A 9,764-nucleotide genomic window follows, 5' to 3' on the forward strand; every position below is an offset into this window, starting at 1 on the left:
TTTTTTTTGGGGACACACACACACACACACCCCCCAGATGATAGATAGTAAAGTGACAATTTTAGGAAAGACCATTACTGCATCAAAAGTAATCAACAAATATACCATACATTGACAAATAATATAAGAAAGAGGCAAAACTTTTGAAAATGGTGGACAGGTACCCCCGTGGTAGTGGACAGGTACTGCACCCCTGTGCAGTGGTGGAAAAAGTGCTCACATTTTTAATTTAAGTACAAGTATCAATACCCTATTGTAGAAATAGTCGGTATTCATTCCACCACTACCCCTGTGCCCTCAGGGGTATGGGTTTGATGTTAGGACTTGGTGCTCTGTTGTTTCTATGTGTAAAATCAAATTGTCTGTGTCTGTGTCTGTGTCTGTGTCTGTGTGTGTGTGTGTGTGTCTCAAAGCCTTCTTCATCCGGCCGTTCTACAAGATGATGCTGCAGAAAGCCATCAATCTCCAGGACATGGAGTCGGTGGTGAGTCATACCTGTCCATTAACCCTCATGTCCCTATTTTGGGCTAAAAAAAACAGTTGCTCAATTATTGTTTATTATTACTATCTGCTTTTTTTATTATTAAATGTGTTGCATTGTATGAGTTCACTCTCCTGATTGGATAAAATCTGTATCCTGACCTGAAATTGCATTTTCTGTTTATTAAAGAGCTGGAGAAACAGGGTTACTGACACACTCTATGATTACCATAAGAATATAGAGCTATTTTAACAAAATAATATCACTTTTCTAGTTGTAAATATTTCTAGGTGGATGTAAAGGTTGTGTAATGTGTCTCCAGGACAGTGAGTATTTCAACTCCTTGAAGTGGATTCTAGACAACGACCCGACAGACCTGGACCTGAGGTTCACCATCGATGAGGAGCTGTTTGGACAGGTTGGCTTATTAAATGGAGTATTTCCATTTTTGGATAATTTAAACTTCTACTCTACTACATGCCAGAGGCAAATATTGTACTTTTTACTCCACTACAATTGTGTGAAAGCTTTGGTTAATAGTTACTTTGCAGATAAGGTGATTAATACAAAACATACATTAAGCATGTAAGCCATATTTTATTCTTAATCTATTCAAAAATAGCAGCTCTACCAGCTCACAATTACATCACTTTGCGGTGCATTTTGTAGATCTGCTGTTTTCGAGAAGAAAAAAAACGTTGGTAAATGGGACCTTCGAATAAAGGACTTTCACTTTGTGATATTGCTACTTTTATTTAAGTAAAAAGTACTTCTTCCACCATTGTCCTTCCTCTTTAGACACAGTCACATGAGCTGACTCCAGGCGGCACTGAGATCATTGTCACTGATGAAAACAAGAGGGATTATATCCAGTAAGTACTGTGGGGACCCCTGCTGGTGCAAATAGGAAATGTCATTCCGTTCACTTGGTCTCTGTAATTCTTTAATGCTAATCTTGTCTTTGTTTGACAGTCTTGTCATGCAGTGGAGGTTTGTGAACAGGGTACAGAAGCAGATGACAGCATTCAAGGAGGTAAATAATTGTAATTTCTATTAGTAAATATGGCTGTATTAATGATTATTTGAGGAGTGTTTAACCACATGAAGCCTAGTGTCTGTATTCTGGTTTCCTGACCTGAAAATTTAGTTTCTGTTTGCTAAAGAGCTGAAGAGACGGTGAGACCTGTAAAACACCACAGAACATTTAATGTTCTAGTGCAGTGGTTTTCAACCCTTTAAAATTTTCATGCCCCCCCCCAAAGGACCCCCAAAATGATATGTATTTGGCCGCAGGCCTCCATCTCAAAATGTGTTGTTCCAAGGATCCCCAGAAGTAAAGATTTGAGTAAAAAATGTTCGCTTTAAAAAATATATATATTCAAAGATATGCACACATTTGCAAGATTTTTCAAAAATAGCAGATCTACAAGGTCATATGAGCTTGTATATCTGCTATTTTTGAATAGCCAAAGCTAAGTGGTTAAAATGATTGCGACGCTATGTTAACTAATTTCGCTGGGGATCCCCTGTTACCCCCCCAAGGACCACTGGTGGTCCCCGGACCACTGGTTGAGAACCACTGTTCTAATGTCCTGAATACAGACTCCTTGTGAGTCATGAGGACTGAGTTCTATTTGGGTTCCTCTCACACAGCTGCTGTCTGAGGCCTAATTAATGCTTAATTTATACTTGTTCGCAAACCAGTGTTGCATGCCTAAAATAGCCCGTCTACAAGCTCAGTGCATCAGATCTACAAGCCAACAACGCGATCCTTAGGCTTGTAGATCTGTTCTTTTTGGCATTTGACCCCCCCCTCACACAATGGAGTAGCTTCTAAATGGAGCATGATAAGCCTGCTGGATAACATGTTCTCCTCTGCTCCCAGGGGTTCTACGAGTTGATCCCACAGGATCTCATCAAGATCTTTGACGAGAACGAGTTGGAGGTGAGTCACTGCACTGAACGTTCAACTACGAACGAATCCTTTAGGTGAAATACAGACATTTCAACATATAACATTATAGAGAATCGTGGTCGTATTCATCTTGATTATATACTAATACAGTGGTTCTCAAATATCTTCATGTCAAGGACCCCCACATTGATATGGATATGGTGTCCGGAACCCCCATAAGAGAGGATCTTAGTTATTAGATTAGATTAAGTACAGAATTCTACAAGTGAGTCATTCAAGCTTCTAGCCTCTAGCTGGTGCAATGAGTGTGAAATGAACCACTTTCAACCTGGCACACCTGTTTTGGGAACGTCATAGACAAATATTTGCTATTTTCACTTTTTTTCAAATACAGCTAGGGCTTGAGTGGTTACAATTTTTGCTGGGGACCCCCTGGAAACACCTGGGGCTCCCCAGACCACTGGTGAGAACCACTGTACTAATGCATAAAGTATAAAGCTAAGACGAATGTGGAGGCAATGTCACTGTAACAGTAGAAGTAGTCATTTAATGTCCTAGAGCTAGTGAAGTTCTATGGCGTACTGTAGTTAGCATCAGATCAAATGAGTTGGAATCAGTCGCTTTTCAGGGGAAAAGTCAACTTGCTATGTGTGTGTGTGTGTGCTCTGTGCAGCTGCTGATGTGCGGTCTGGGAGACGTGGATGTCAACGACTGGAGAGAAAACACCAAGTATAAGAACGGCTACTGCATCAACCAGCCCGTCATCCAGTGGTTTTGGAAAGTAAGATGACTTTCTTGTCTCTGCGGTCAATAAGCTAAATTGCAACGCTACTCGTTAAATGTCTCTCTTGAGAGTGTATACATTTGGTTACATTTGTACACTCTCAAGGCCCTGACAAACAGAAAGCATCAATGACACTCGTGTCAATTGTGTGTGTCACGTTGTTAGGTCACTTGTTCACTTCAAAGATGGGAGAATTTGAAGTGTCAAAGCGTCTCTATATATTTGGCTGGGCCACAATTTATTATTATTAAATTATCCATAATTTGAACTACAGCGACTCGAATGGAGCGAGGGAACATACCCACACACTCACGTACACACACACACGTATTGTACACACCTCCGTTGTCCCATTCACTCTCTCTTTCTTGCTCACTCCGTACCACCTGCACTCTTGTAACAGGACAGGCTACTTTTGTACATTGTTCTCTTCATCCATGTTTTTGCACCAGCTAAATTCATGCAAAGGAAGAGGGGACTACTGTAGTTTCACAGACAAATCTATTATTTTTCAGGATCTGTACAGCAGACCTTCATCTATTGCATTAAAATATGCATGTGATACTCAACGGAGAATTTAGAAGAGAAGAACTTTACACACAGCAATTTTGACAAGTCTGAACTCGACTTGTCAATGTCTTGATGCAATATACACATTGTGTTTTTGGTCTGTGCCACGTGTTGACGCACCAAAATAGAACTGTGCTTTGATAGACGCAGTAATGAGGTTTTGACACGTCCACTTGATACCCGGTGCATTTGATAACATGAGTGTCTTAACGCTTTCATTGGGTCAGTGTTGCAGAGTGGCTCAGAGCCTCTGCCTAAAAACCAAAAGCGTAATATCTCCCCAGACCAAGGTGAAATACTCTCTTAGGCTAGTCAAGTGGATAAGATGTTTGGCTTTAGTGGACTTTGAATCTCGGGTGTTACATTAGGGCATTCAGAGTTACAAATGGGTAAATTCACACTGAGGACTTTACTGTGTATGGAGAGGAATCCGTAAAGTTCCAGTGAGGAATGCTTCATAATGTAGCATATTGTTTTTGTCATTTTCAGTGCGTATTATTGATGGACGCAGAAAAGCGAATTCGTCTTTTGCAGTTTGTGACGGGAACATCGAGGGTCCCCATGAATGGCTTTGCTGAACTCTATGGTGAGTTGACAATTGTAATTCAGTGGTTCTCAAAGTAGGGTACAGGGACCCTCAGGGTTCCTTGTAAGTAAGTAGTAAGTAATCCAATTGGACTGAACATCAGCAGAACATCAGCTGTGTTTCGCTGGTGTAGGTTCATAGGTTGAAGCTGATAAATGGGCTCTCTCTCCTGATTGGATGAAAATTGGTGACCCACCTGAAAATGAATTTTCTTTTTACTAAAGAGCTGGAAAGACGTGTTATTGAACACTCTATAGCAATAATTTCTACCAGATTATAGAGCTGTATTATATCTTTTTAACAAAAAAACATATATTTTGTTTAAACCAAAAATATCACTTACAGCATTTTTAATATAGATTGTTATATTGATTATTCCTTCTAATTGCCTTTGATCGCCTCCTGTTCCAGGGTCCAACGGGCCACAGCTCTTCACCATTGAACAGTGGGGAACACGTGACAAGCTACCCCGAGCGCACACATGGTGAGCACTACACATACAGTACCCACCAGTACCACCTCTGGTACTGGTGGGTACCCCACGGCCACAGTGGCCTTGATGCCCCGCCTGCACTGCCCAAGCTGAAATCTCCTCAGAGCTATCTTCCTGTCAATAGGTTTTTTAGGCACCCGTGTCTGTTTGAGATTCTGAATTCTTAATGGACAAACATCAAGTGAAACACAGCGCATATAACCAGTGGTAGGTTTGATTTCGAGAGAGAGAGAGAGAGAGAGAGAGAGAGAGAGAGAGAGAGAGAGAGAGAGAGAGAGAGAGAGAGAGAGAGAGAGAGAGAGAGAGAGAGAGAGAGAGAGAGAGGAGAGAGAGAGAGAGAGAGAGAGAGAGAGAGAGAGAGAGAGAGAGAGAGAGAGAGAGAGAGAGAGAGAGAGAGAGAGAGAGAGGAGAGAGAGAGAGAGAGAGAGAGAGAGTTTAACGTTACTAGCTTAAATGAAACGATTGTAACATCCACCAAAAATGGCTGTCTAACATGCCGGAAAAAAGGTGCAGCAAGGGTCCAACACGTTCAATTGACTCCAACGTCTTTGCGGTAATAATCATGGAGCATTTCACAAGCGAGGGTAATACACAACAACAGATAGAGAGAAGAGAGAGAAAGAGATGATGAAAAATGTATAAAAACGTGTTTGATAATATTAATGTGCATTAGGCTAACCAAATAAATAATAAATAAAGTTAGTATTAATTGTTAATAATTAACAAATACTATATTTTAAATCATGTAAAATCAACTGAAGTCATTACTGCAAGTCCAATCACAATTAATCTTCAATGGAAATAACTTTTGCAGGGAAAATACGATAAAACCTCTAATATGTGAATGCTCATGCGATTCATGTGACCCTTACTTCAATCAGCGAAGTGCAGTGCTGAATGTGAGAAATATTGAGACCAATATGACCGTGTACAAATATGGGTAATTTTCTAATACATTATTTTGTGAAATAAACAGGTTATATGTCACTGATGGTTATACTGTACAGTAGTTGTACAATATAAAAAAATAATGTAATCATCAAGTTAAATTCATTATTTCCTTGGACTTTATTTGATGGCCTTCCTGCCCTGATATTTGGCCTTCGTGCCCTCAAAAAACTGACAACACCAAAGGCCAAGTTGCCTTGACCCTAAAATTACGGAATTCCAGACCTGGTATCCACCCTCATAATTCATGTTTGTTTTGTGTCATATTCACTCACTCATCACTTTTTCTTCAGCTTCAATCGACTGGACCTTCCTCCCTACGAGTCCTTTGAAGAGCTGAGAGAGAAGCTTCACATCGCCATCGAGAACGCACAAGGTTTCGACGGGGTGGATTAGGGGCTTCATACCGTATGGCCGCCAGGCAGAAGAAGTTAAGTGTTACGAGTGCCATCGCACTGAAGCCAAATGGCAAGATGTAGTACTTTTAATGTTGAAGGAACGTGCTCTTTGTCATGCCTAAATCATAACTCCATCGCGCCACGGTGTGGCTTGCCGGCAAGAACTACGCGACACGCTCTCAGTTCTTGTCGACAAGCCACACCATGGTGTGCTCGAGCTTCAGCCACAGGCCGCACCTGTCACGGGCTGTGTCACGGTCGTGACACAGGCTGTGACAAAGGCCGCACCTGCCACGGGACAGTAGAGTACTAGTCACACAGCCTTGCCTTCCCTCTGGTTTCCTGTGACACGCAGGATTATGGGACACAGAAATAAGGGAAAATGACATTCTGGAGTGACCATCAGGTGATCTATCGCTCCTTGTTTTCTGAAGTTTACAAAATTGTATTTTTTATGCCATAATATATGAGCCTTTATGTTTAGTCACTCAAAGTTGTATTCGCCCCCTTGACATTGAAGCCGCACCAATTTCTGCTAAAAACGAAGAAGAAAAGAAAAAAATAGACTGTTTTCATGAAGAACTCTATTCTATCCAATGATAAGGAACTGCTGGAAATGTATGTGAATGCATAAAGTCTTTCTCTTTGCAGTTGTAATGAGACGTTTGAAATGTTAGGCTTTTTTCTTTGTTGCAAACCTGTTGATGTCTTTTCAATACATGCAGTATGTGTTAGTTAGATTTGAACTCAGGTGTTGAAGTTTGAAAGAAAAACTAAAGTATCATTAATTTTCTATCATAAGTTCGCACAATCTGAATCCTGTATGTATCAAGAGAATGGACTATATCCATCAACATACTCTCTAAGTAACACAGAAAAAGATATTGAAGGCAGTTTGTCTTAAAGTTATAGCACATGTTGAATTCTCCTTTTTCTTGCACACATGTAAACATAATTGCAATCTTGTGCATTTCGCCACCTCTTTCAATAAGAAATGATAGCCTTTCTTTTCCTTCTGTTCACCATGGGTGTCTAATAGCAGTACAGTGCTCTATTTTTAAGAGCAACCCTTTAAAATTGTTCTTTTTGTGGTAACTCTTGAAACAGATGGGAAATCTGTTCTCAAAATGAGTGAACATTTGTTGCCTAATAATTTTGTAGGATATTGACTATGCTTAAGCAGTAGAATGTTTTAACAAACAATATTTTATTTTATGAAAGGTAAAACATATGTTTACACTACCTGGTATGTTTACAGGTTGTACTATGGGCTTTTTCTTGTCTCTAAGAACACAATTTTATACTTATGCTTTTATAAAGTAAAGCACTTTGTTAATATAGATAAGTCTTATTTTGTATAGACCTTCTCAAATCTATCAACTGCAGACTGCTTAAATGTTTGTAAAGATGCATATACAGTATATATATATATATATATATATATATATATATATATATATATGCTATATCTATCCTCTGCTTCAAATGCACATCTGTTTAAATGTTTACATATGAAACATTGCTGAAAATAAGCACATTCTCTTTTCTCTCCAATATGTAAATCAATTTATGAGGCCTTCATTTGTAATTTAATGTAGAATTTGATCATATATATATAGCATAAGAACCTTTTGAGATGTCCTCAACCTTCAATGGAAGTTCTGTTAAATATACAGTATAATATTGTTTATTAAACCATAAGGCAGATTTTATAAAATTGAATCCTGACACTTGTAAGTGCATTATACATCAGTTAAAACGGTGAAATACATTTAAGAAAACTCTTAATTTGGTGTTTTAAGTACACTCCAATTAAATATTGTATTTAAAAATAAATAAATGGAAATACCAGTGTTAATGAATCTTTTTTTATATATATCAGTTTCAGTTATGATGTTGTTGTTCTAATATTTATTATTATTATTATGCAACCACCATTTCCAATACTTTTAACATAACTCCACATAAATTACATAACATGTCATTTTATTATCTCTTCCAAGCTGGAACAGCCAAGGATGGAGATTATGTTTTCGGAGCTAATCAGAAACCATTCCACCAATGAGCACCTCCTTTCTCAGGCAGGGCTGCCGGTAGGCCAAGGAAGTCACTCCACCACACTTTTTTCAAATCCGCCTCATAGTGGTGCTGTACCAGCCTCTTTACATTTTGGCCTACTTAACTCTTGGACCGTATGTTGTACAATAAAAATAACCCCATTTAGCATTTTCTTCAAAACGTGATATTTATGGTGGAATGCAGTGTTTTTTTATCCCCGCCGGTGCCAGGAGGCCGGAACAGCCGAAGATGAGGATTATTTTTTTGCCCTGCTGTGAGTCTGTCCGTCTGTCCACGTAAACAGCAAATTTCCGGCACCGTAGGACTGATCCGTGCGAAATTTTGCACGCACACTCCCAGTAGGCCGAGGAAAAACCTCCACCCATAGATGCCGATCCTGTGGGTGCCTCGGGGCTAAAGCCCCTGCGAGAAATGACGAGCCCCTAGCACAATCTCAGATTTGGGGGCCCAGATTTACATTACCATTACCAAATCAGATGTTGCATATTCCATTCCAATTGTCTATGTCTGCCTTCCAAAGTTGGCGGGCCCTGGGTAGGCAACCTGGCCTGGCGGGCCTATTTAGTTTGTTGTTGTTGTAGTTCTCCGTGTTCATGTTCAGGGCTCTGACAGACGCAGAAAAGCTCTTTCTAAGCCCTGAGCCCAGGGTTGTGAGACACCTCAAGCGACACCTTAAACTTTGGCTATTTAAAAATAGTCGATCTGTTGTGCCAACTTAAGTGGAACAATTCGGTCAGACCAGTGGTTGGCCAGAATCAAAAAAGGTTTATCTGTCTGCCTCTGTTCGTGTACCTTTAATGCCCATGTATTCAGATACATACCGTTATAGTACTGATGTCATAGACTGGTCTACAAGTAGTACTATGATAATGGGTACTGCACTAAGTACTCTGACAACAACATGTACAACGGGCCCAACGGGTTTCCGTAACCGGAGGGGCATGCATTCACAACAGGCATCGCGCCTTAGTTATATATACAATTAAAATAAGATAGTATAAAACGCATGCAAGAAAAATAAGTAGTGGAGGTACTAAGGTACTGTATAGATGGCAAGCCTCACATATAGTGTCTTCAGTTTGATGCTGTCTGCTACAATGTCATGTTAATTACTTATTTAACTTATAACAAAGACATCCGAAACAATGTCATCTTTGCATTGAAAGTGACATAAATGACAGAAGGAAACACTTAATTCACAAATTAAGTGTTCACAAAACACATTGTTCATGTATGTATGTATGTATGCATATATATAAAAAATATATAAAATTACGGGGAAAATACATTAAAGGATCTACACCATGAATTTAAAAAATATATTTAATATTTAATATATTGTTTATGTCCCTCAAACGTTTTTCAAAAGGTTTGAGCCTAAATCAAGCCTCAGATATACTCATTCCAACTAAATTCTCTCTGGCTTATAAAGCACTTTTACCTGCAATACCACATTGTCCTGATTTGGCACGTGGCACTTTTGAGCCAGTTTGTGTGCATGTTATCTCCT

At 39.4% G+C, this 9,764-nt stretch overlaps 1 protein-coding gene across 2 annotated transcripts in view; it reads left to right on the forward strand.

Annotated features, from left to right (window-relative positions):
• The window catches only part of nedd4a (NEDD4 E3 ubiquitin protein ligase a), a 49,778-nt gene extending 42,843 nt beyond the window's left edge, over positions 1 to 6,935 (forward strand). For both annotated transcript variants that reach the window (XM_080435234.1, XM_080435233.1), the window contains 9 exons: positions 414 to 484; positions 804 to 899; positions 1,280 to 1,353; positions 1,454 to 1,514; positions 2,367 to 2,426; positions 3,070 to 3,177; positions 4,240 to 4,336; positions 4,748 to 4,820; positions 6,071 to 6,935. In XM_080435234.1, coding sequence (XP_080291360.1) covers positions 414 to 484; positions 804 to 899; positions 1,280 to 1,353; positions 1,454 to 1,514; positions 2,367 to 2,426; positions 3,070 to 3,177; positions 4,240 to 4,336; positions 4,748 to 4,820; positions 6,071 to 6,173 — 743 coding nt within the window. In that variant the 3' untranslated portion in view covers positions 6,174 to 6,935. The remainder of the gene's footprint in view (positions 1 to 413; positions 485 to 803; positions 900 to 1,279; positions 1,354 to 1,453; positions 1,515 to 2,366; positions 2,427 to 3,069; positions 3,178 to 4,239; positions 4,337 to 4,747; positions 4,821 to 6,070) is intronic.
• The last annotated feature ends 2,829 nt before the right edge of the window (positions 6,936 to 9,764 follow it).

Source organism: Gymnoscopelus braueri (genome assembly GCF_963280865.1).
Source record: "Gymnoscopelus braueri genome assembly, chromosome: 1".
Lineage (NCBI taxonomy): Eukaryota > Metazoa > Chordata > Actinopteri > Myctophiformes > Myctophidae > Gymnoscopelus > Gymnoscopelus braueri.